The sequence below is a fragment of the Macrotis lagotis genome, chromosome 4 (genome assembly GCF_037893015.1).
Source record: "Macrotis lagotis isolate mMagLag1 chromosome 4, bilby.v1.9.chrom.fasta, whole genome shotgun sequence".
NCBI lineage: Eukaryota > Metazoa > Chordata > Mammalia > Peramelemorphia > Peramelidae > Macrotis > Macrotis lagotis.
Genome location: NC_133661.1, coordinates 176,194,588 through 176,220,613, shown reverse-complemented (window position 1 = coordinate 176,220,613; position 26,026 = coordinate 176,194,588). Strand labels below are relative to the sequence as shown.

At 34.5% G+C, this 26,026-nt stretch overlaps 1 protein-coding gene across 1 annotated transcript in view; it reads right to left on the bottom strand.

Moving 5' to 3' along the window:
- FBN1 (fibrillin 1) overlaps positions 1 to 26,026 on the bottom strand; it is a 306,997-nt gene that overhangs the window by 121,467 nt on the left and 159,504 nt on the right. Inside the window, exons 10-14 of the mRNA XM_074234744.1 lie at positions 14,908 to 15,090; positions 14,192 to 14,332; positions 10,817 to 10,936; positions 6,375 to 6,500; positions 3,466 to 3,588 (exon numbers count right to left, since the gene is read on the bottom strand). Of these exons, the coding sequence (XP_074090845.1) occupies positions 3,466 to 3,588; positions 6,375 to 6,500; positions 10,817 to 10,936; positions 14,192 to 14,332; positions 14,908 to 15,090 (693 nt within the window). The remainder of the gene's footprint in view (positions 1 to 3,465; positions 3,589 to 6,374; positions 6,501 to 10,816; positions 10,937 to 14,191; positions 14,333 to 14,907; positions 15,091 to 26,026) is intronic.

Below are 26,026 nucleotides of genomic sequence, written 5' to 3'. Positions count from 1 at the left end.
AAAATTTAGGTAAGGAGGAATCAATTGTCCGTTTTTTTTTTCCTTTCTTTCACAAAAAGCTATCTAAAAAGGCTCCCAGGAGATATTTTAACACAAAATAAGGATCACAGAAGCAAATATATAATTGGAGGAAGGAGGTAAAGTGATTGCTTAGACAAAGCGTCTTGCATAATGCTTCACCAGGCAATTGTTATAACATTGCTACTTATTTTGAAGTAAGTAAGTAAGTAAGTAAGTAGTCAGGCTCAATAGCAAATTACAGCTTTGACCTGGTCAGGAAGCTTCCTTTTCTAGTATTCAATTCCTGGGATGATGCCCATCCCAATACCACCCATGTCTCACAACTCTTGAGCAATTTGCATAACATTTTTAGTTTTATAATACTTGTCTTTAAAATGCATCCCATTAATGTTTTTACTGGAAAGCTGAATAATTGGCTCAGAAAAATAAATATGGTTAAATTATTTAACATTTTTAGCCAACTACAGCACTAAGTACTATAGGCATCCAGCAGAAAAAGACATTTCTTAAACATTGAAAGCATTTTAGAGTACACTATGTGTGTATTCAGGGCTAGTAAAATATTTTATGGGACACATTCTAATAGGAGTAGGAGGGATTTATTATTGACAAGGGGAACATACCTTTTCTCTTTCAGAAGGCAGATTTAAAGCAATGGTTTCCAATGTGTGTGTGCAGCACACATAATACGAGCAAATCACTTTATAACAACTCTCATTAGTGTATACAACAGCTAGCATGTATGACTATTTCCTTATTTCTGAGCTTAAAAAGGCAAAGTGAGTGAAACACTTCTCTGTTTTACTTAGCTTATGCTGTTTGGCACCAAACATTTTCAAATGGTTCAAGATTTCATGTTCAAATCATATCTTAAAACAGCAGTTATATTTAAGTATAAGAACTCAGTTTGGTTTTGTTCTCCCTGCCATTTTTTTTTTATTCAATATAAGACATACTGTAAAACAGCATCAAGAAGAAAATAGGAACCTAGTTTGAGTGTATACCAAGGGATTTGGTTCTATCTTAGAAGCTGACCTCCTTATATAGCTGGTTAATTGTAGGAATGACATTAGTTTTCTTTATACAATTCCACATACCCCCCAATTTTTTGTGGGCACAAAGCTTGAGTTCTCAACTTAGGCCAAGATCCTTAAGAAATTTAAGGAGCCTGGGAATAAGTAAAGGTAAGGATACTCATGTATATTTCTTCATTAGTGCCATTTGGATTGTGCCTTTAAATAGTCCATATGCTCAAGAAAGTTGACAGAAGTAATAATAGAGACCAAATTGCCTCTGGTCACAAAACTAACATCTAGGAAAGATATTACTAAACTTCTAAAGTACTGTATATGTTTGATACATGAGGAAGAAAAATCATATTTATTTATAGAGAATGTCATTACTAATGTCTTTGCACAAAGTTTGGGAAAACCTGGATTGTCAAAGAGTCACATCTGATTTCTTGAATAGTTTCATCAATATCAAATAGCAAACCATATTCATTACTAAATGGTGAAGTCCCAGAACAAAAGCATTTTCCTGGGCTAAAGTTGTTGGCCAGTAGGTATGAAAGAACATAATAGCATATCAAAACAAAAGGGCCTCACATTCATGATATTAACATCTTTCTTGTCATTTTGATTAGAATTCTTCCCTATCTATTCCTATGAAAACATTTGAATGCAGAGTCCGTATCTCACAATTTAATCCTTTTTTAATACTGTTTTGCATTGTAAAGCTTTTCATTTCCCCAGGTATGTTCCTTGAGAACAAGGACTATGCTTACCACTTCCTTTATGTCTGCCACAATAGTTATTATTGCTAAACTAGCAGTAATATTGGTTCTTAAATGGTTTTAATTGAAAAATTACTTGGAAATTCACAGGGAAGCATTGCCCGTTCTCCCACTATCAAAGCTGAAATGAAACATTTATTTCCCTTGCCTTTTCATACATTCTACCTTTATAAGAAATTGTTAGGATCATACAAGAGAAAGGCAACCCAACCAAGGGCCTGAAGTTCTTTTAGGCATCGGCTTACAAATATGAGACGATATCTTTCTTCATAATACCTTAATCTGTCCTAGGTACTCAGATATCATGTGACTTTATCCTGCTTTCTCAATCTTGGAGAGCTCAGATATTCTACACCTCTCTGTCTGAGACTGCAGGCCAGAAGGTTTTGAATATAGCACTTTAACAGATCTCCTGGACCTGTTCTAGGTACAAACTCCATGCCAGGTCTGGTTCCAGCCCAGACCTTGGACCTGGGTCCAGCAATCCACTCATCCATGGTTATAGAAAACAAGAGACTCTAAGCAAAAATTTCTGACTCCTGTGATTCTTTTCAAGATCTCAAAATCCAAATCATTTTTATTACTTTTCAGACACAAAACTGAAGCCTGATCAAACACTAAGCTTTCTTATTTTCAAGAGTACAAATTTAAAAAAAATCGCATTGTTGCCTCAATCCCTAGAGTAATGAGGTTACTTTAAAAGTTACTAAACTGAACAAATATGGCATCTTGGTTTGTAGTTTGTTTATTTCTTCTTTTGAGTGTTATTTTCTTTGATTGCTATGGATCCTGGAAAAAATTCTCTATTCCTTATGGGACATAAGAAAATTTTGTATTGTTCTCTCCAGGTGGCAAACAAGAAGTGCCAAATCAAATACAACAGTAGCTCAACTGCATTCATCTTTCAAATGTGAAGATAAGGCACCAACTGTATATGTTTAAGAAGATGTCCAAATATCCAGTGACAAAATGGCAACTACATTCAATAAATATTCTGAGTTATTTCTTAAGGAATTTTCAGATGATTCTCCAGGAACAGGATCCCAAGTGCCATCTTTGAAAGGAAGAGAACTTCCTAACAAAAAAGGAGTTTCTCTGGGTGGCTAGTTCCAAGTATAATCCAATTTAATCTTGCTAAACCAGGGAAAATGGTTTCAAATATTTGGAGAAAACAAAAGGCAGAAACGGTAAAGGTAAATCAGTCCACAAATATTCACCAAGCACTTTGTATATGCCAGGGACTGGGAATACAAAGGAAGACAAAAATAGTGTCTGCCCTCAGGGAGAACTCTACTTAATGGAGGAGACAATATATAAACAGGTAGGTACACTGAAGATGCACACAGAATAGACCGAAGATACTCACAGAGGGGAAGGCCCTAGGAAAGGTCTCTTGCTGAAGGTGGGATTTGAGCTGAACCTTGAAAAAAAGGAAGGGAAACTAAAGGTCCGGAGGAAGGGGCTTCAGTAGGCATAGAACTGGAAGGGGGAGTGTCAGTGCAGAGAACACGAAGGCCAGTAGCACTGAAATACACATGAAAAGTAGGAGTCTAGACTGTGAAGAACTATGAAGGTTAGTCCTCTAAACAATATAAGAAGATTTTTCCTCCAAACGAGAAAGAAAAAAATCTAAATTGTGCAGCACAAACCTTTGCAGTAACGGCCATCTGATGCCAACTGGAAGCCCGGCTTACAAATGCACTTAAAACTGCCATCTTCATTGATGCACATACCATTGAGGCACATGTTTCTTATGCTGCATTCATCCATATCTACGGCAGAAGCAAATGAGTCATGTAACAACCAGCAATATTAGGTGTTTCCTAATTGCTATGAACAGTGTGAGGCACCAGGGACATAAGACAAGTATAAAGAATGAAACAATCCCTAATCATAAGAAGCTCAAACTCTGATAAAGGAGATAGCATGTGTATCTATAACTAGAGAATCAATGTGAATTATTAAAAACAAGGGAGTTCAGCAAGGAAGCACTAGCAGGTGGGGGATCAAAAAAGGCTTCATGAAGAAAACAGTGTGTTGAGTTCATCTTAAAGAGAAAGCATTCTGGAGATGGTTGTGAGGAATGAATTCATTCCAGACATGGATGACAATATGTATAAAGGCAAGAAGATGGGAGATGAAGTATATGTATAAGGTACAGAGGAAAGGACAGTTCAGTTGGACTGCAAAGTGTGGGAAGAGAAGTAATTCCCAAAGCATATTGAAGGATAGCTGGGGGGCAGAATGTCAAAGACTTTAAGGAATCCTATAGTTAATGGAGTAAAAGAGCGATAAAGTGGGGCGATAAAGTGGGGCGGCTAGGTGGCGTAGTGGATAAAGAACCAGCCCTGGAGTCAGGAGTACCTGGGTTCAAATTCGGTCTCAGACACTTAATAATTACCTAGCTGTGTGGCCCTGGGCAAACCACTTAACCCCATTTGCCTTGCAAAAAAAAAAAAAAAACCTAAATAAAAAGAGTGATAAAGTTTTAGTCTTAACTTAAGGAAGAACACTTCAGTAGCAGTGTGGATTATGGATCAAAGCAAGGAGAGACTTGAGGCAGAAGACTGATCAGGTTATTGAAATTAGTCTGGCAAGAGGAGATGAGTAGAGAGTCCTATTCTACTGAATGTGTAGAGAGAAGGGTTATTATATGAGAAATATTATAGTTTCTTTTTCTCCATATATATGCCTATACATACACATATATGATATGCATAAAATGTATACACATTGCATATTACTCAAAATGTAGATACTTTTTAAAAAATCCACTGAGAATAACATTATTCTTTTTACTATATAGACTTGAGGTAAACACATTTCAAGAGCATGGTGTATGCCCAAACACCATTGGGAGGGGCTAATTATTTTTATGTCATATAATGAAAATGTTTTACTAAAAAAGATATTCAGATACAATTTGAAAATGTTGCTTGATGAAAATTAAAACATATTTCTCCAGCCCAGCATATACACAGAATTCATAGGTTCTTATTACTGCTAATACATAAAGTTGAGTGAAAATAAAAGGGGGGGGATAATTAGAACTAAGTATAATGGAATTCCAAACATATCTAGACTATATCTTGGTTTTGAAATGACTATAAATCAAAAAATAGTTTGTACTTTGGGATAATATCAAAAAGGAGTAGTAAAAGAATGGATTTCCAAAATACCTGTCTCTGGACCAAGAATTAAACAAGTGCCAGGTAATCCCTAGGATCTCCAGATCATTGTGGCATATCTTTAAATGTATAAATATGTTATTTCATTTAATACTGCAGCTGTCTTGTATGGCATTTGTACACTAGACATGTGTGTTTTCTTTTCACATACAGCCTAAATCAGACAAAAATAATTTATGATTTTTAAAAAAGGAGAAAAAAAACTATGAATCTATCCCAACTGGGGATTTTGGCATTAAATTTTTGAGCTGAATCACTGAGATAATATTCTGCCAAAAATGTTTCTAAGAACAGTCTTGAAATTCTTTTAATGTATGAATAGATTCTTGGGATCTTTCCCAAAGACCTTGGGAAACATGATAAAAAACATTCTTCACTTTTTGCTAAAGGCCTACAAGGTAGGAACTCATCAATTATGTTCACATTTTCTAGGCAGACAAAAAGGAGGAAAATACAATAGCTAGTCAGGATACATAAAGAAAGAGTCAAAATTAGCAAAAAGAGCACTTGCTCAGTAGACTAGTGGTGTTAAAATCAAATAGAAATAGAGATCACTAAGTCATACAATAAGGATCCCTGCAAAGTCACATATAATATTATCTATGTTTTATTGTATTTTTATTGATTTTGTCAAATATTTTCCAACTATATTTTAATCTGGTTCAAGCTTACCCAAGAGTATAATGGGTTACATGTGGCTCACAGGCTGACCTTTCTGGACTAGAAAACATGAAATGTGTGACTCAGAATTATTACTTTCCATAAAATAAATTTTAATTATGAGAAAATTATTATAAAAAAAAGTTCCCATTTATATATTGCTTTATAAACTACAAAACAGTTTCTTTAAAAATACCTTAAGAGGTAGTTAGTATAGATATTATTATTACTATTTCTATTTTTCAGATGAGGAAACTGAACCTTTGAAAGGTTAAATAAATTGCTCAGTCACAAAACTAGTTAGTATTACAGCTAGGGTTTGAATCTGTTATTTAAATTTGGTTTTTTCCTACAACCCTTTGTCATCTCTGATTTTCTTTCTGGACAGACAGTCCAAATCAAGGAATCTTGATTCAAGTGGATATGGTTATAGATATACCTGAAATTCAAATTTCTGAATATATAAGAAAGACAAATTGAGAAGTGTCTGATAACAAAAGGATTCTCCATACAGCTACTTAGTGCATTTAACTTATTTGTATTATGTAAAGAGCATGTCCTGGTGAACAAAATGAGGTTGTCTCCCAGATTAAGATAAATAAAAAATCATTTTTATTCTATTTGATTTAATTAAACTGAAAAAAGATCTTGAAGTAGAAATTGTATTGCAAAAGAAAGTTTTGCAAAAATAAACTTCAAAAAATTTGTACCTTCACAATTTTTCCCATCACTTGCCACATGGAAACCAGCATTACACACACAGTGGAAACTGCCGTCTGTGTTTATACAACGTCCATTATTGCAGATCCGGCCATTCTGTAAACATTCATCAATATCTAAAAGCAAAAGGGGGGGGGAATGGAGATAGAAAATATTTGAATTAAAAAAGGACTATTTTCTTTCCTTCTTTCTCCAACTACTCTCCCCTTATTTTTTGATCTCATCTCGAGAGTTAATGCCCTCCTCTCATATATACTTTAGTGGAAACACAAGGAATTAGAAAATTTAATATTAATGAAATTTTTAAATTTAGAAAATTGTCTCCTTTCAGTTTAACTATATAAACAAAATAGATTTGAAAATTAATTATTCTTCAAAAAAGCTTTTATAGAGAACTATATAAATTATTAAGATTCTGAATTTTGGTTATTATAAGTCATATTATTAAAAGGGCAAGTACATAGTTGGACAAATGATCAATCACAGTAAAACAAGTTATACTGAGAATAATCATGATAGTTTTTATTCTTCATTTATTGTAAATAAATTGTTCCATTTGAAAATAGATCATTATTTTAAAAGCTATCTTCATGCATTGGTATTGTCTTCATATTCTTACAGGATTTTTTTCCATCACTTTGTGAATGTTTCACCTACCAAGACTAGTACTAAGGCAGTATTTTTCTCATCTTTTCTTTTTTTGTCCTTTGCTATATAGCAATTTAAACTGCAATGGTTGGGGTAGAATCACTTCAAGTGACTACAATTTGGCAATAGTTAAGTTCTTACTTTGATTTAAAAGTTCCTGATAAACTAAATGAAAGTAGCAAGACATACTTTGTGCATTTAATTTCCTCAGCTTTTCATATTACAGTTCTAGAAGGTGTGAAACCATATGAATACAAGAAGAAAAGAATTGAAATATACTCTCAATTTGTTACATAATCTTTTTCAAATCCCATCAGATAAAGGATAAAGTTGTCCTTAAAAATGTGGACCTGGGGCAGCTAGGTGGCGTAGTGGATAAAGCACCTGCCTTGGAGTCAGGAGTACCTGGGTTCAAATCCAGTCTCAGACACTTAACAATTACCTAGCTGTGTGGCCTTGGGCAAGCCACTTAACCCCATTTGCCTTGCAAAAACCTAAAAACAAAAACAAAAAAATGTGGACCTAGAGAATGGTACAGAAGATAAATAGGAAAGATAATTTGTGTGTGTATGTGTGCTTCAAATATTTATGTGTATATACCCAAATACATGTAGATATGTATTTGTGTTTGTACATACACATATATTATAGATATTCATGAATATGTGCTGCATATGTATATTTTATGTGCATATATATCACATTTGAAGTGGTCAGAAGATAAGGAGGAATAACCTAAATAAGGCCTACAAAAATTCTGTATCTTCTCATGGTTTTTCTATTTCTAGTTAACAATTCAGTGACTATTGGCTTCCTAAGAGATCTTCCAGTGTTAGTTGTCTTCCCCAAATGCCACTCAATTATCCTTCTAACTAATACTAGGGTAATCTTCTTAATATGTATCACTACTCTGCTCAAAATGACTCGGTATTACCTATTAATGAATAAAGATGAAATTCCTTAAGTAGACATATAGAATACTATCCAGCTCATATTCTACTCAAATTAGTCTATTTACTGTTCCCCAGCAGTCCTATGTCATTCAACTCCATATATTTACTTTTGTCATTATCTAGAGTTATTCTCCATTTATGGTACTCTATCAGATGAACAATCATCTGTCTAGACCCAGCTCCACTACCCTATCCTCAAAGCTTGTTCATTCCCCTTAAACAATTGTGATCCCTCCTTTCTGTGAATTTTCATACAAAGCTTACACCTTATTTGAAACTTTCAGTTTGCTTTGTAGTATCCATGTATCTGTCTTATGTTTCTACAAGACAATTCCTCATAGGCAAAGACTGTTTTATTTATCACTTAATATCACTCAGCACCCAAGAAAGTGCCTTGGTGAAGTTAATTGTAGTTGATACTCAGTTTTCCTTCTGTGAATTAAACAAAAGGTTCCATATTATGCAATCTAGTCTCTATACCTTTAATTTATAATCTTTCTAAGTATCTCTTTTATTCCTCCCAAAGCATAAATTGCTATGTAACCAAAAAAATAGTAATGGATTCCAATGGTGAGCTACCCTTTATTCAAGGTCCTCTATTATCTAAATTTTTTGAGTCTGAAAGAAGATGGTGATAGCGGCATTCTTCTTCCAAATTAGTTTTCTGTTTTTTCTAATCCCCTCCCTATTTCTTTTTTTTTAATTTGCTCTGAAATTATTTTCTTTGTTACTTTGGCTTAACCATTCTCATGTATACCTTCTTCAGAGAATTTTCTCCTATTCTTTCATTGTTTGTCCCCATTCCTCATTCAGAATGAGCTCATGAAGTTGTTTCTTTTACTGTTTAACTATTTATACCAAGGAGTAGTAGTCAGATATACAGGATGGTAATCACCACTCCTTTGTAAAATGAAAAAAAAAACTTGATTCAGGCATAAGTACTTTAATTAATAATCAGTATGAAGATCATTCATCCCCTTTATGTTGAGAAGAACTCCTTTATCTTTTCTTTTTTCTTTAGTCTTAAGGTATATAACAGTTTCCTTCTATTTAAAAGGAGAAAAAAAGCATTCAAAACTAGTTATAATTATTATTATTGTAACTTTGGGAGCTAATTTTCTCCCTTTATCTTTAAATAGGTTGTTTTCAATTAGCTACCATTCCTACTTCATTTTTCTAGTACATTTCCAATAGTTCATAAAATCTTTCATCACAATTGGGGAAGTAAGTTTCAGTCTTTTCCTTTCCACCAAATTTCCAACACATTCATTATGGACATTTCCATTTATTTAATTTATTCACTTTTTCCATCCTAATAATAAGAAAATGCTAAACTAATAATTATTTTCCCATCGTTTTTTATTCAAAACCTTCCCTGGACCCCTTCTACTACAAAGGAGTAATGAGAACAACCTACTACTTTACTGCTAGTGGTCATTCTCGACTGAAAATGCATTCAATCCTCTCTTCTTTTGCAGTTTTCTAACTTGAATATAAAAGACAGTTTTGCATAGTGATAGCTTATTCTTGCCTATAACATAAGGTTTAGAATCTCATTGATGCTCATAGTGTTTTCTTTTAACAGTACATTTAAAAAGTCCCAAGCTTAGTAAAAACAAATGTCCTAACTGTTCTAATTAGGTAAGGTTATTCATTAGAAATAACCATCATTTATGTCAGAATGTGGGTATAACAATTTATTCTTAGCTCTCTGAAATCATAACTGGTGCTGTATTTATCAGCGTTCTTCATACTAAATGGGAATTTGTTTTCCTTAACAATATGGCAAAAATAGTATGTGAGTTGGGACTTCAAGAAGGAATAGAATTTGCTAGTCAGAAATTAATAGATGGAGGAGGGATTCCAGGCAAATAAACTGAATTACAGAGGCAGGAAAGCAAAAGGTGTATTTGGAAGACAAAGAGTAATCTGCTTCAGCTGGAACACATAACAATACTTGTTAGGAATCAGTGGGAGTTTAGGTTTGAAAGTTATTTTTGGGTCAGATTATGGAGAACTTGAATACCAGACCAAGTAATTTGAATTTAATTGAACATAAGACAATAGGGAGAACTTGAAAATTTTTGAATAAGAAAGTGATAAGATAAGAGTTGTGTTTTAATAAAATTAATTTGGAGCAGAGTTTAGGATGAAATAGACTGGAGAGAGAGACAGGGAGAACAACAAATAGGATAATGCAGTAATCTGTGCAAAACTGTTAAGAAATAAGACAACAGATATAGGGAAGTAAAGGAGGAAATGGATAGGAGTTAATTACAAATGTTTCTTAAGTGAAAGCAAAAACTATTCTCTTTTGTTATTAGGCAAAGATTGTAAAAAGTAATGCAAACCTCTTCCTGTTTTTAAAAAATTTTCAAATATTATATTCTTTTTCATTTGAATTTTGCCTTTCTAGGTGCATGACATGATAGCATTTGTATTATCTTGGTAGAAAACTGAAGTAGAGACAAATCTGGAGGGAAACAAAGTGTCTTTAGGAGTTTAATTGGGGGTGGCTTATTTCAACATCAATAATTTACTTTAAAGTATTTTTTAATGACAACTCAGTAAAAACCTCCATCTTCTTAAATTTCCTAATTTAGGAAGGTCTAATTGGCTTCTTCCACACCTAAATCTCTAGTTCAGAAGCTGATTATAAGTAATAGTTTAGTAAAGAATATGAGATTTTCCCTTAGAAGAAGAAATTTCTAATATATATATATTAAAGCTAAAAGAGGAGCTGGAAGACAGCTTAAATTTATAAAAGAGGAATAAGTATTTTTCACTCCATGTTAAATCTTAACTTTTAGCTATGAAACACTACATTTTACCTCGGCATTCAGTCCTTGTCAATGTGCTCTGATATCCAACTCGACACTGGCATATGTAGGATCCTTGAGTATTGACACACTCTCCACCTACACAAGGATTTTTCTCACACTCATCAACATCTGTAAAACATAAACAGCAAATTGTTAGTAGAAAATTAGATGATAACAGTACAGCTGCAAGAATTTTTCTGTTTGTCTTGTTTTTTGAGATTGAACCTCTCTATCGTGCCAGTGTTGGAAATACAGTGATCATTTACAGGCCTGATTCCAATACTGATTGGAATACCTTGTTCCATTATTTCAACCTGGACTGGCTTGCCCCTCCTCAGGTAGCCTAATGGCATTCCTTTTCCAGGAGCTCAAGACTTTGTGTGGATAGTCACATAGCTTTAGCCCTACTGCATCTCCAAACTATGAACTCAGTAACTCCTCAGAAGCAGGGAATATAGTGTACACCATGACATCTGATCTGGGAGCAAAAATTTAAATTTTTTTCCTCCATGTATAAATTGTCTTCAACAATCTGTTTTTGATTGATGTGGAATTATCTTAAGCAATATGGATAGATCATCAATCAGTAAATAAACATCTGTTAAGAATCAGGCACTGTGCTAGGGGGATTCATTGATATAGGGAACTCCCAGATGAGGGAACTCCAGCTAATCAATGCATATTTGCAATTTCTTTATAACTAATGGTCCTTTAGAGGTTAAGAAACCTATCTGGGACATCAAGGACAATGTGTGGCTTTGGTAAGCCATGAATCCAGATCTTGCTGACACTGATATCAGGTCTCTATCCTCTACCTCACATGTACCTCTCACTTCCACTTACTATAGTAATTCTAGAGGCAATGGGGATACATACTGCAAAAATAAAAGTGTCTCTATGCTTTAGGGGGGTCTTCAGGAATTTCTATGACTTAATACCTGAATTCCTTGAGGAAGCATCTGAAAATCTTACATGATCATTACAGACAAATAGCCTATAATCAGTTCTTTGATGCTGTGAAGTCTGATTATCTTTTTCTAAGAGAGACTTTGAGATAATTGGGGTAATTGGGAGTAATTGCTATTTCATGATCATGCATCTTTTTTATTGTATTTATATTGTATTTATATCCTCAGAATTAATATGTGCCTAATACATATTAAGGGCTTAAGGAATGCTTGTTAACTTTACTTGACATGAGGCAACAGAGTAGGACTTTACTGGAGATGCAAAAGAAACATTTTTTTCAAAAATGAAAGACAAAAAACATCAAAATTTTTAAGAATGTTTTTTTCTCTCTCATTTTGTATTTGACTGACAGCCAACCTAAGTGAACAGATTTACTTATACAGATGAGGAGGGAACTGTTTCTTTCTGCAACTTGTTCAGAGAATAACTTGAAAAAGATAATAGTTGCACAATCATCAAGGCAAATAGACAATTTTTATTGAATTAAGATGTTGATCTGCACAAGTTGAATATAACTATTTCCTAAAATTCTTTAAGTACCCAGGGAGTTAGAATATTAGTTCTCCCATTTGAGTCTAGGAAATGGAAATATAGCTACTTTGGGATTTCCCACCTTGAGTTCTATAAACATTAGCAAGGCTATAGAGGTCATTTTAAAAGGGAAGAATTTATCTACAATATAGTTTATATCCTCAATAAACACCTACCACAAATCTCAATATCCCATTAGCCTTATAGTCTCGAATTTTGGCCCTTTATCTGAATGTTAGAATTTGATAAAATAAAAAATATGTAAAGTCCTTTGCAAACCTCAAAGCATCACAGGAATGTTATTTTTATTGTTGTTAGTCCTCAAAGTCTAAATCCTCTCATTTCACAAAAGCTTAAATTGAGGTGAGGGCCAGATAAGTTAAGAAATTTGCCACAAGTCACATTGCTAGTTATTGATTGAATCAGAATTAGAACTCAGATTTTTCTTGTTCATTGTCCAGTGCTCTTTTTCTGCTATAGCTGAAGGAGATGGACACATCACCAAGAAACTGAGCAGAACAAGAAAACAGAAAATATTGTTTGTGCAAAATTATTGATATAGAAATAGAGTAGATAAATCTATTTGGAATAAGGAAGATGTTTAGGCATTTAGGTGGTTCAGTAAAAAAAAAATAATAAAAATTAAAAACTCCCAGTCTCCTTTATGTCAGAAAGACATAAGTTCAGAACATATTTAAATACTTTTTAGGTCTACAACTCTAGATATGTCATTTAGCCTATCAGCCTTAATTTACTCATTTGTAAAGTAGGGCTATCATAAAGCCCAAATGAAATGTCATCTTAAAGTACTTTGGAAACTATATAAGTCTTCTTGCTCTGAGACCTGATCTTTATCCACTTTATCACAATGCCTCTCAATGATTAATAAATGCTTGTATGTGTTTAATAAAAGCTTGCTCAATTGGATTTATCTGAATTATACTCAACTCAATGGAAGGCCTGGAGACATGCTGCTAAAAGAGATCCCAGGAGTTGGGGAGAAAGAATAGTAAAAGATAAGTCAGATAAAAGAATGATAAAAAGGGAAAAAACTGGATGAATCAAATTCAAATAAGCCAATAGGCAGAGTTATGAGGTAAAATGGATAAGCACTAGAAACAAATAAATATTCTCCAAGAAAAAAAAATCAACATAAAGAGGTTTTTGGAAAAGAAAGGAGAAATTATTGCAAAGAATTCTAAGGTATCTGTTGTAATCTGATAAACTAGGGGACCAGATGTATTCAACTAAGTGAGATAGTTCTGACTTTGGATAATCCATTTTACAGAATAACCCAGAATATGTCCCATTGGAACATAAGCCATTTTATCCCTCTCTGCCTTTAGTAGTGTGGCTAGTACAATACTAGCTCTTTTTAGAACACTTAAATCTTTAAGATAAGAAGAAAATGTTGTAGCAGGGATCTGAGATTGTTATTAAATTTAATTTAATGTTAATTTTTACCCATATTCCTCATCCCCATCGTATCTACAAATCCGGCTATGTGATCCAGCAGAGGTGTCAAATAGGTGGCCTGTAGGATGCATATGGCCTACGAGTATCAGCTAAACGAGGTTAAAAAGTAATTGGGAAATAGTAACAAAATAGAAAAAATACTACAAAACATTGATAATTCTACATTTTAAAATTAAGACAATATGCAACCCACAGGAATTCTTATTTATGGATTATGACTTCCATTTCTATTTGAGTTTGACACTAACTTGAACCTGCAGATCAAAAAATAAAACAGTACACTAAGCAAGTGGGCTCAGGAGTGGGAAGAGAGCAGCCCTGTTCTATGCTGATCTACCATCAATGGTAGACAGAGAAGACAGCTCACTATTCTCATATCACATAGAGAAACTGTCCCAAATCACATACCGATGCACTCTCCACGAATGTCCAGCTGGAATCCTTTGTTGCACTCACAGCGATAGCTCCCAGGAGTGGGAATACAGTGCCCATTGAGGCAGAGACCTCGATACAACTGGCAATAGTCAGTGATATTGACTGGCAACACCCCTACAAAAAATGTTATGATGGAGGTTAGAGTTTGGCAAAACAATGATAAGCATAAACATTATTTCCTGTATGTATGTTAAATAACCAAAAGTATATAAGTAGTTAAATCCTCAAAAGTTACTATTTCCTGTATATTAGTCACATCAATAGATCAGATCTGTTGAGAATATAAAGAACTAAGTGGAAGATCTTTAATGCTCCCACTCTTGCCTTCCAAAGTCATTTCTGCCCTGTGGGACACACACAAATGGTGGAACATTGCTCTCCACTCCTTAGGCTGCCATACCAAAAGTGGTAACATATTACAATTTTCAGGCAGATAGAGTTGGGAGTCAAGCATATTAAACTTGCTTGGTATAAAGACTGATTTTACACCTCTAATGTCTTCTCTATACAAGATGTGCACCCTAAGAATGTCTTAACTCTCTCCATTTAATGGACAAGTTGTCAAGATGCTAATTTCAAGTTCCCTTGCTAAACTTGAATATAAACAAAGCAAAAATTAGATGCACAAATAGGTATTAAGAACCCAGTACAATATAAGAAAAATAATCCGATGCTAATTTGATTCTTACGTGGTGGTTCCCGAGATGGATAAGGCTCTGGAAGCTGTGGTCTAGGGATTGGTGGATAGATACCAGGTTGCAGAGGAATAACAGGAGGAACTGGGCCACCAGGAGGGAAGACACCAGGAGGCAAAGGAATATCAGGTCTTCCAGGAACTAGTCCAGGAATGCTGCAAAGCCTGTGGAACTCCTCTGGAAAAAAATACCAAGGTTAAATTTAAGCTATGAGGAAAAATAAACTCAATATTATATGTTAATAATTTGCAGGTTTCAATTTCATTAAAAGAAAAATTTGTTGCATGTCTATGACATTCAAAGAAATGTTAGTCATGAAAGGAATACAAGTGAGAGTAAGGCAGGCATTAATGTCTTTAAGAAATTTACAGCTTAGTATGGAAGATAAGGCATGTACACTATCTTATAACTATCCTATAAAAGAGGCTATAGTTCAGACATTATGAGAGTGCAATGGAGGGAAATACTACTTCCAGATGGGAAGGAACTTAGGAAGAGCTTTATTTTCCAGGTGACATTTGAACTGGACCTTAAAGAAGAGGCAGTAGAGGGGGAGAAATCTAGGTAGAGGGAATGCCATAAGAGAAAGCATGAATTACAATTGTGTTCAGGGAGCAGTAGGCAGTCAAACTTCACTGAAGCACAAGATACACAAAGAGGAATAGCATGAGATAAAGCTAGAGAGATAAAAGACTGAGGAGAGCCTTGAATGTCAAGTTTAAAGACAATTTATAGGCAACAAAAAAACTTTCTTAATAGAAGGGACATAGTAAGGATTCTGCATTAGAAAAATTAAGTTCTTGAGACTATGGGTCAGAATGAAGGAAGGTGAGTGGGAAGTAGTCTCATCCTCCCAGAGGCTAATATGATAGTCTAGGCAATAAATAATGACTTGAATTATGGTAATGACAGAATGAAAGAGAATGGCTAAATATTAGAGATACTATAGAGGCACATAATTAATGACTGAGGAGACAACTGTATATGGGAGAAGGCAAAATAGCAGGAAAAAGAATGGTTTTAAAGTTTAGGTAACTTGGAAAATAGTAGTCCAATAGACTGAAAGTCATAAGAAGTTGGTTTGAAAAAACGGGTCTTGAATTTAATTTTGGAGGCATGTTGATATACCAGCAATTCATGCAGATGAAGATCTATTCAGTAGGCTGTTAGATATGCCTAATACTAATATCACTAATACACTAGGAGAAAAGTACTAGCTAATAATACAGATTGGAAGTTCTATAAAGGGAAAAGTTGAAGCCAAGATAAATGAGAGTAAAGGAGAGTCAAGTCTTGGGATATGGCCATATGAAGAGGTTAGGAAAAGAAAGAAAAGCTGAGGGGGGAGAGAGAGAGAGAGAGAGAGAGAGAGAGAGAGAGAGAGAGAGAGAGAGAGAGAAGAAAATGACTAGGACATTAGTATCCCCAAAGCTAAAGAAGAAAAGAATTCCAAGAAGAAGGTGGTGGTGAATAATAGCAAATATTTAAAAGAAATCAAGGAATATAAAGATTTGTGTATTTGGATATTTAGGGATCATAAGTGACCTTTGAAAAAACTGTTTTAGTCAGTGGAAGTTAAAGTTTCAAGAATGAGTAAAACATAAGATAGTGGAGAAAGCAGATGCATATTTCTCTTTCTAGATATTTCCTAAGAAAATGAAAAAAAAAAGCTACCTCCAAAGGGATAAACGAACATATTTGTAGAAGAGGAGATGTAAAAGAGGAGTCTGATGATGCAAGAAAGAAATAGGATAACTAAGGACCAAGGACCTGAAAGAGGGCAGAAGAGGATGGCATCACTGACAAAGATGGGAAGGAGAGCTTCTTCAAAGAAGAAAGGGAGAGGAAATGGATGAGGATACAAAAATTCTGAGGTACTGGAAGAAAACTGAAAGCAATGATATTAGACACATATTAGAGTTGAAAGGATTATGATTGGGTGGGGTGGTGAACTTTGCCATTCGTATAATGATAAACTGACAAAAACAAATTTCCCAGACTGTATGTGGAATTAGAGTATATCTCTATAATCACACCCTAAAATATACGGCCATTTACCTATACATGTCAAAATTCACTATAAGAATATTTAGAAATATCAGGGAAAAAACAGAAAACCAAAAATTAAGATACTTTCCTTATACCACCAATCAATTACTAACATCATTTCTGTCACAATGTATCAGCCCTAATTTATTACTGAATTTCTTACTGAATTTCATCTTCCATGCTTCAGATTAGATTAAAGGTGGCAAGGTATAGTGCATAGAAAGCTAGGTTCAAGTTTTGCCTTTGACACACTGATTTTGTGACTGTGGGCAAATCATCTATCCTGTTGGTGTTCTAGGCAATTCTTTAAGACTACACTTTGTTGAAAGGATGCCTAGCTGAAATGTTAAAGTTTCTTCAATGGAAGATGTCTATACAAAAGAAATCAAAGGGTCAGTTGGGAAAAAAATAAATTAGTCCAACACTCTAGTCTAAGACTCAACTAGCTAGAACGTTAAGAATGGATTTTACATTTTAAAATAATTGTATTTTAAAATGCTAAAATCATTCTTAGATTATGAGTCATTAAACCCCTCTCCCCCAGCAGATTTCTGTTTGATCCCTGTAATGGGTCTCTATACCTTTTCTAGCTTAGTAGATGATGCAGAATGAGAAGGGATTTCCCTGTACACTGAAAAATGCTATACTAAATGCTTACTAGATATTCTTCAAATCTATAACTGATGTCTGCAGATTGAGATATCCTCCTCTTCTTAAAAATAGGAATTCTGCAATAGAGACTAATTATGATGAGAGTTCACATTTTGGTCCACAGCTTCATATTTTTATCTTTGAGGTAGCACAAAACTCTTATGGTGCTAATTAGTACTTGTGATTATCTTACATCTTATAAATTAATAGTTCTAGAACATGTTGAGCACTTAAGATCATAAAGTCATTACTGTATCAATAAGGTCAGAAGGGCTCTTGGAGTTCTGACATTCTTCATTTTGCAGCTAGATGGCACAGTGGATAGAGTACTGGCCTTGGAGTCAGGAGGACAAAAGTGCGAGTCTGGCCTTCAGATACTTGACACTTAACTGTGTGACCTTGGGCAAGTCATTTAACCCTTATAGTCTCATATCCAGGACTATCTCCAGTAATCCTGATTATATCTGGCCACTGGACCCAGAAAGCTCTAGAGAAGAATGTGAGAAGAATGTGTCTTAGCACAGTATTCCCTCATTAAAATCCAATTGATGTGCTTGTCATGGCATCACCCCCCCCCCATAAGACATCTTTATGTTCTTTGAGAACAAAGGACAAAAATAAAACAAACATACATCAGGAAAGTCAGTGGCAATGTGGACTTAATCCAGTTCCTTTAACTTCGAATTCAACTTATTTTTCCCATTGTACCACATCATCTCCCTCTCATGTAGACTCATATGACTTCAAAAGATAACTTGGGAGTGGACACCTTCACTAACCTTTTGCATCATGATGATAAAGCAATCTCACTAATTCTCCAATTTACATCCTGCCTCTGAGGACTTCAAAAAGCATGTCATCATGAGTTTTGCAGTTCCTCGAAGGTCTTTTTTTTGGCTTATCTAATTTCTTGCTTGCACCTGACTTACCCCACAAGCTTACCTATTCTATTAAAGCAAGCAGTCTACAAATTAGCTATGCAGGGTTTTCCTTGGGGCACCTGGTACTTTGAATTCCTGGCACATGTTTTTATTGGGCTTCCAAAAGGTGTTTTTAAATAGTTTCCAGACTCCCTGTGGGTTATTCACTTTGGGTGTTTTTTTTTAAAATCTATTCCTTCCCATTTTCTCCCTAAATAATGCCCACATTTTGTCATAGTTCCCTCTCTTATAACTGAGGAACCATGTGGTGGATTTCTGTTGGTTTTTCCTCTCTTGCCAGGATTTTGTATTTAATCACACTATAATCACTACCACATAGTGGTTCACCCACAGATACTTCCTACACCAGTTCCTGTCCACTACTCAGAAACAAACCCAAGTTATTTCCTTTCCTTGTGGACTCTAATTTGACTTCTTCTAAGAAGCAGTCATTTGTCATTCAAAAACCTTCCTAGTTACATCTCCATAGGGAATCCTGCCAATTTATGGGTAGATAATTATGATGTTCTTATGTTGTCCCCCTTTATTACTACCTGGTCTAATTTGGCAGCTTTTCCAATCTCATTTAACTGTTCCCAGGCCCGTTTTATTATCCAGGTCAGGTGGTCTGTAGTATGAAGCCCTATTAGCAGTTTTATTTTATATCTGGAATTTCTTCCCAGGGGGATTCTATAGTACTTTATGTTGCCTGGTTAAGAAAATAGTAACCCACATTTATATGGCAATTTAAGGTTTGCAAAAGCTTCTTTTTCAATGAGGCACAGTGGAAAGTGTTGGATCTGGATGGAGTACAAGGACCCAGATTTGAACTCTACTTCTACTACTATCTAAGTGACGTTGAGAAGTCACTTAAATTTTCTAGTCCCAAGATTATTGATATGTTGAATGAAGGGGTTTGACCTTTAAATGTCTTTAAAGTCTCTTTCAGTTACTATCAACTCTGTGAGGTATTATAATCCCAGTTTTGTAGATTAGGAAACAAATTCAATGACATGACTTGCCTATGATTACACAGCTAGCAAATACTGGAGCAAGGTCTTAAACCAAAGTCAAATGCTCTTTACATTACAACATAGTGTATTCATACTGTGCTTGCATTTGATTTTAATACTCTCCTAAATATGACCTGGCAGCATCCTGTCCTACAAGTTATCCTCTTCCCCACAAATTTGTAAAATGACAATTCTATCATTTGATATTTTTCTCCCATTTTAAAAAAATGCATCTGTCATTTCTATAAAAGTAATGAAGAGGAAACATTCCTTCTTTTGTTATTTCCCTCTACTGACCATCTGAGTTAATGAAGAGAGTACTTCATTATAAAGTTATTTGGGGTACATTATTAAATTCTACCCAATTATTCTAGTAGAACTTGTGTCAGGCTGAATCTCTGCTTCTCCTATTCATTGTTGTCTCACAATAATTCTACACATCTTTTTCAACCTTTTAAATGTTTATTGTAAGCAGTCTCAATGCCATTTTTGTTAAGGTAAAGCACATCATTTCTGGAGCACTTTCCACCTGCTCCCAAAAGTTTTCCTAGATGCTGATTCACTGAAATCTTCTTCCTCCATCATTATCATACCCCAGAAATTCTAAAGTTCTGAGAGGTGTACTGACAGGATTTCAGCAGACTCAAAACTATCTGTTTCTCATGTTTCCTGATCTTCCAGAATATTGCATTGATTTTCTCCACTTTAGTTATGAAACTACTTTTAAACACCATATTAATATTTATAATTTCTTTTTTAACCTTTGTTTTATTTTATTTTTAATTAAAGATTTTACTTATTTTGAGTTTTACAATTTTTCCCCCAATCTTACTTCCCACCCCCACCCACCACAGAAAGCAATTTGTCAGTCTTTACATTGTTTCCATGCTGTTCATTGATCCAAATTGAGTGTGATGAGAGAGAAATCATATCCTTAAAGAAGAAACATAAAGTATAAGAGATAACAAGATCAGACAATAAGATATCAGTTTTTTCCTAAATTAAAGGGAATAGTCCTTGAACTTAAATATTTATAATTTCTAAGTTAATTTTGCTGTATTATAAAACAGTGATTAAGCCATATCCTGGCAATATAAGACTGGAACTTATAAAACAGTGATTTCCAAAGTACAAATTCCCTAAATTATTTTTTCTTAAAAAAAGTACCTCAGTGTGCTGAAGGACTAAAGTGGTTTCTATATGTAACTAATTAACTCTTGGGCCAAACTTTTAGGCATAAAAAGAATTTGGCAACACATATGACATCCTAGATGTTGAAATACATTAAATGTTTTTTGTGACTCCTTTAATTCCCATATATGATTCTCAGTAATAAACAGAAACTTTAATAGTCACATGTATGTATGCAACTTGCAATAAAGAATTAAAAATCTGTAAGCAGTACAGTGGATGGCTACAAATAAAATTTTTATTCTGAATCAACTACATGGTATTGTTACAAACAGAGATGCTTCTAACATCATATTCATTTGTTATCTTAAAATTCCTTGCTCTAGATTCATTTTACTGGACATAAACTACATGAGGATAAACTAAGTATCATCTTCAATTCCAGAATCATAAAGGTAGAAGAGACTTTGAGAGGTCATAAATAACTCAACAAATATCAACTTGAGTTCCTGTTATGTTCAAAGTACTGTGCTACAAACTGAGGGGAATTTAAAAAAATGTTTTAAAGTAGATCCTGCCTTCAACAAAGTTATCATTTAGCAGGAGATATGATTGTTCAATATCAACTTAGAAGAAGGTATATTATGGAGATTTTTATCAATGATTTGAATATAAGTAGAAATGGTACAAACACTAAATTTGCTACAAGGAGGGGGCAGCTAGGTGGCATGGTGAACAGAGCACCGATCCTGGAGTTAGGAGGTCCTGAGTTCAAATCCAGCCTCAGACACTTACTAATTACCTAGCTCTGTGACCTTGGGCAAGTCACTTAACCCCATTCCCTTGCAAAAACTTTAAAAAAATTTGCTGCAAGGTACAATTCCCAAAGATGACAAAACTGGAAGTCAAGAGAGTCCTGACTTGTTAGAACATCAAGGCAAATTATTAAAAAATGAAATTTAATAAAAAGAAATGTAAAGTGGACTACAAATTCAATGTAGACAACCATATTATATTGAAACAACAAAAAAGCTAATGAAATCTTCTGTTAAATTAAAAGTCTAGATCTAGAGAGGAACTGTTTAGAAGTTGTATTCTATGATGATTAGACCACATCTAGAGTATTAAACTTAATTCTAGACACCACTTTTAGGAAAACTATTTATAAACTAGAAAGCATCCAGAGGAGTGCAACCAGGAAACTGAAAAGCTTTAAGATTATGTCATGTGAAAAACTGATGAAGAAACTGAAGATGAGGGGAAAATATATGATAAGTGTATTCAAGTACTTGAATAGAAATATTCTATTTCACCTTACAGAGGGCAGAACTAGTAACAGAGGAAATTGAAAAAAGGAATTATTTAGGCTTGAACAAGTAAAACTTCCTAAGATTTGAACAATCAAAAGATAAAAAGGTTTCTCAAAAGATAATTGGCTCCTCTATATTATAGGGCTTCAAGCAAAGACTGGATGATAGGAATGCTGAAGAGGGGATTCTATTCAGATATGGATTAGACAATGGCCTATGAAATCCCTTCCAACTATAAGGTTATTGAGGCAGACTTGTTCTGTGACAAGGCAGCATGAGATAAATACTCTAAGAGCTGTACAAAGAACTTTAGAAATTCAGAAGAGAACATTTCTAATTTCAGTAATCAGGACATTCTTCATGATTGAGATGACTTCTGAATAAGACCTTAATGGATGAGTTGGATTCCAATAGATGGAAAGTAGAGAAGGATAGCATGCTAGGCAGAAAGAAAAGCATATGAAAAGAGGAGTACAAACAATGAGAAAATTCAAACTCTTAAAGAGTTAGGATTGTTTCATTCTTAGTGTTTATATCTCCAGAGTACAATTTATTGCCTAACACATAATAAGTATATAATAAGTGCTTGTGAATGATTGAGTTATAGATCTAAAAAGATAGGATAAAGCCAGATTAAGGAAAATTCTGAATGCCAAGACAAGGAACAGGGCCTCTAATAAAGGATTTTAAACAAAAGGAAAATTGTGATCAGAGTTTTACTTTAGGAAAATTAACCTGACAATAGGGTACAGACTAGATTTGAGGAGGGAAAAGACAGAAAGGTAGGGAGATTAAGTAGAAGGTAGCTATAATCTGGACAGGAGGTAATATTCAATCCTGTACTAGGAGGGAAGGCATAGTTGGAACAGAATAGAGAGAATGAATGTGAGTGATAAAGGCAGAAGTAGTAATAAAAAGATTTGATTGAATAAAGTGGGGACAAAAGAAGAAAGTTTTAAAGATGACTGAAATTTCAAGTCTGGATTACTAAGAAAATTATGATAGAAGCATCATTAAAAACACAGATATCAGGGCAGCCAAGTGCCATAGTGGATAAAGCACTGGTCCTGGAGTCAGGAGTACCTGTGTTCAAATCTGGCCTCAGACACTTAGTAATTGCCTAGCTGTGTGACCTTGGGCAAGTCACTTAACCCCATTGCCTTAAATAAAAACAAAAAAATTTTAAAAAACACAGATAACAAGATAAAAGACTGGTTTAGGTGTGAAGATCTTGACTTTGGTCTTAGAAACACAATGACTCTGAGATGCTGTTTAACCTCCAGGTGAGGAAGTCTTTCAAGACTTTGGAAATGCAGGTATGGAATATCGGAATGAGCAAGAGATATAGATTTGGGAATTTGCACAAATAGAGATAGTAGCTCTAACTGTGAGAATAGATGGAGTAAAATAACAGAATGAGGAACAGAATTTGGAATAAATCTATATTTAAAATATGAGAAAAAGAAGAGAAGCCAGGGAAGAAGACAAAGATTGAATGGAGGAAAAGGTCAGAAGAAAAACAGAATGCAATGACACAGTTATCAATTTAGGATTATATGTTACAGAAAGGTGATAGAGTCAAATAATTCAGAAAAATGAATACTTAGAAAAGTCCTTTGGTATTATTTATTTAGAAGGAATATAAAGTTGTGCATTATAGATTTACAGTTTCAAGTACAATCATCTTTTTTTCTATTCTACAGTACTATAGAAATGTTTGATTTATTATGTTCAGAATAAAATAAAATTTTAAAAAAGACCTTTGGTTCATAAGGTCATGGTATGCTTTTTAAAAGCAGTTTCAGTGCTGTCTTGGTAAAGAAACTAGACTTTAATTGGGTGAGGAAGTAGATGGGGAAACTTCAAACTACTTTATAGTAGTGAAAGAAAAGAGCAATAATAGATAAAGGAGATAGTAGTGGTGGCTCAGTGCTAAGGATCAGCAAGGTGGTAGACTAAAAGAATTAAGGAGTGCTGGGTTTCCATGACAATAGCAAAATCATCTCTGAAGTTGACCTTGGGATCCAATCCTGAGTAAGAAGATGACTATACTCAGATAGGGCAGCTAGGTAGTACAGTGGATAGAGCACCAGCGCTGAGCTAATCTTAGACAATTACTTTGAGCAAGTCACTTCACCCTGGTTGCTTCGCATCCAGGGCCATCTCCAGTCATCATGATTCATATCTGGCCATTCAACCCCAGATGGCTCCAAAAGAGAAAGTGAGGCTGGTGACTTAGCACAGGATCTCCTCACTCAAATCCAATTTGCTTGCTTGTCCTGGCATCATAAACCCAGATAATGACTGCTAAATTTTAATAACAGGAAAGATCCACAGTAAATACAAAGAGGAGATTCAATGAGTATGAAGGGAAAGAAATGTGGAAATAAGTAAAAGTCAGAAAGCTAAGAATCTAAGATCTTTGAGGAAGAGTAATTTTAAAGCAAAACTAAGTCTAAGTTTATGCCAGTGAATGATTAATATGGAGTGCAGTTAAGGTGACACAGTGGATACAGCAGTGGCCTTAGAGTCAGGAGGACAGGAGTTTGAATTCAAACTCAGACATTTGACAAGAGCTATATGACCTTGGGCAAGTCACTTAACCTTGATTGCCTCACATTCAGGGCCATCTCCAGTCATCCTGATTTATATCTGGCCACTGGATCTAGATGGATCTAGAGGCTGAAGTGAGGTTGGTGAAAATCCAACTCATGTGCTTGTCAAGGCATCACCTCGCCTAATGTCTTCTTTGAGAATGAAGGTCAAATATCATCACATGTCATCATAATATGGAGTGGAAAAGAGGTTGGAGTTACCACCAGAAGGACTTTCAGATAGTAATAAAAAAATCAAAATTTAATAGTTAAACCCGGTATGTTAGAAAAGGAATCAACTGGGATGGTGAAGTCACTGAAAAGAAAAAATGCTAACTGGATGCTGAAGTAACTGAGAAAGGAAAGAGCATATTCTGAAGACAACAACATAATATAAGGATAAATTGGGTGGCTTTCAAAAAGAGATGCTGGTGATGCTAGAAGAACAGTGCTGAACAAGAAGTGGCACTGAGGACAATGGAATAACTAGGTTAACCTCTTTTGTCCTCTGAATCAGATGAGCAGAAGGGAGAGTGCCCACAATTGGAGGAAACTGAGAGGACTGGTTTCAGTTAGAAAAGACTAAATCTCAATAAAGTTTAGGAGGTAGAAAGCATTGTCATTTAAAAAAAAGTTTGATATAGAATTTGAGAAAAATCAGGGTTAGAAAGGGTATTGGAAGAGGGATTAGATTGTGATGAATGGAATATTTTCATCCTAGAAGAGAAGTTGAACCAATACCTGCATTGCAGCCAAAACATTGATAGGGCAGATTGCCCAGAAAGCACACATATGATCCCCTTTGCCTTCAGGGGCAAATCAACCATTGGTATATGACAAAATAATCTTATTTTTATAGATTTATAGAAATTGTTTTAATGGCTCCCTTAGTAACCTGTTCTCAAATACAGCCATTCTGTCCTTCAATAATCTCTTTTGTCAAATTTAGGCTCAATTTGATATGCTCTTTTCTCAGCAGAAATAAAGAATAACTAATAGTCTACCTCTATAGGATACTCATTCATAATCTTTAAGATTAATATTAAAGTACCCTTTTTTCTATTTAAGGTTTAAAAACCCTTATAAATCCACTCTTTTTTCATTCACCAAATGCTAACCTTTCAAAATGGTCTTTTCTGAATTTCTTCCAGTTTCTTGACTTTCCCTCTCATTGGATGCTACTAAAAAGATCTGCCCACTATTGAATAAAAGAGTAAAAGAAGGATATATCCCATTCTCAGAGTCTGACTTGGTAATCCTCAAATATTCCTGAGAAGTTTCACCATACTGACGTTTTGAAAATTTTTGGGAGAAAAGTAAAGCTAACAAAAATCAATAAAAATGAAAGACAAACTTAGACCTCCTCCATAGGAGGATTCTGAGACATAGATTAATTATCTAAAATAGAATTAATGACAACATCCACATTCTTTAGTGTTGGACCC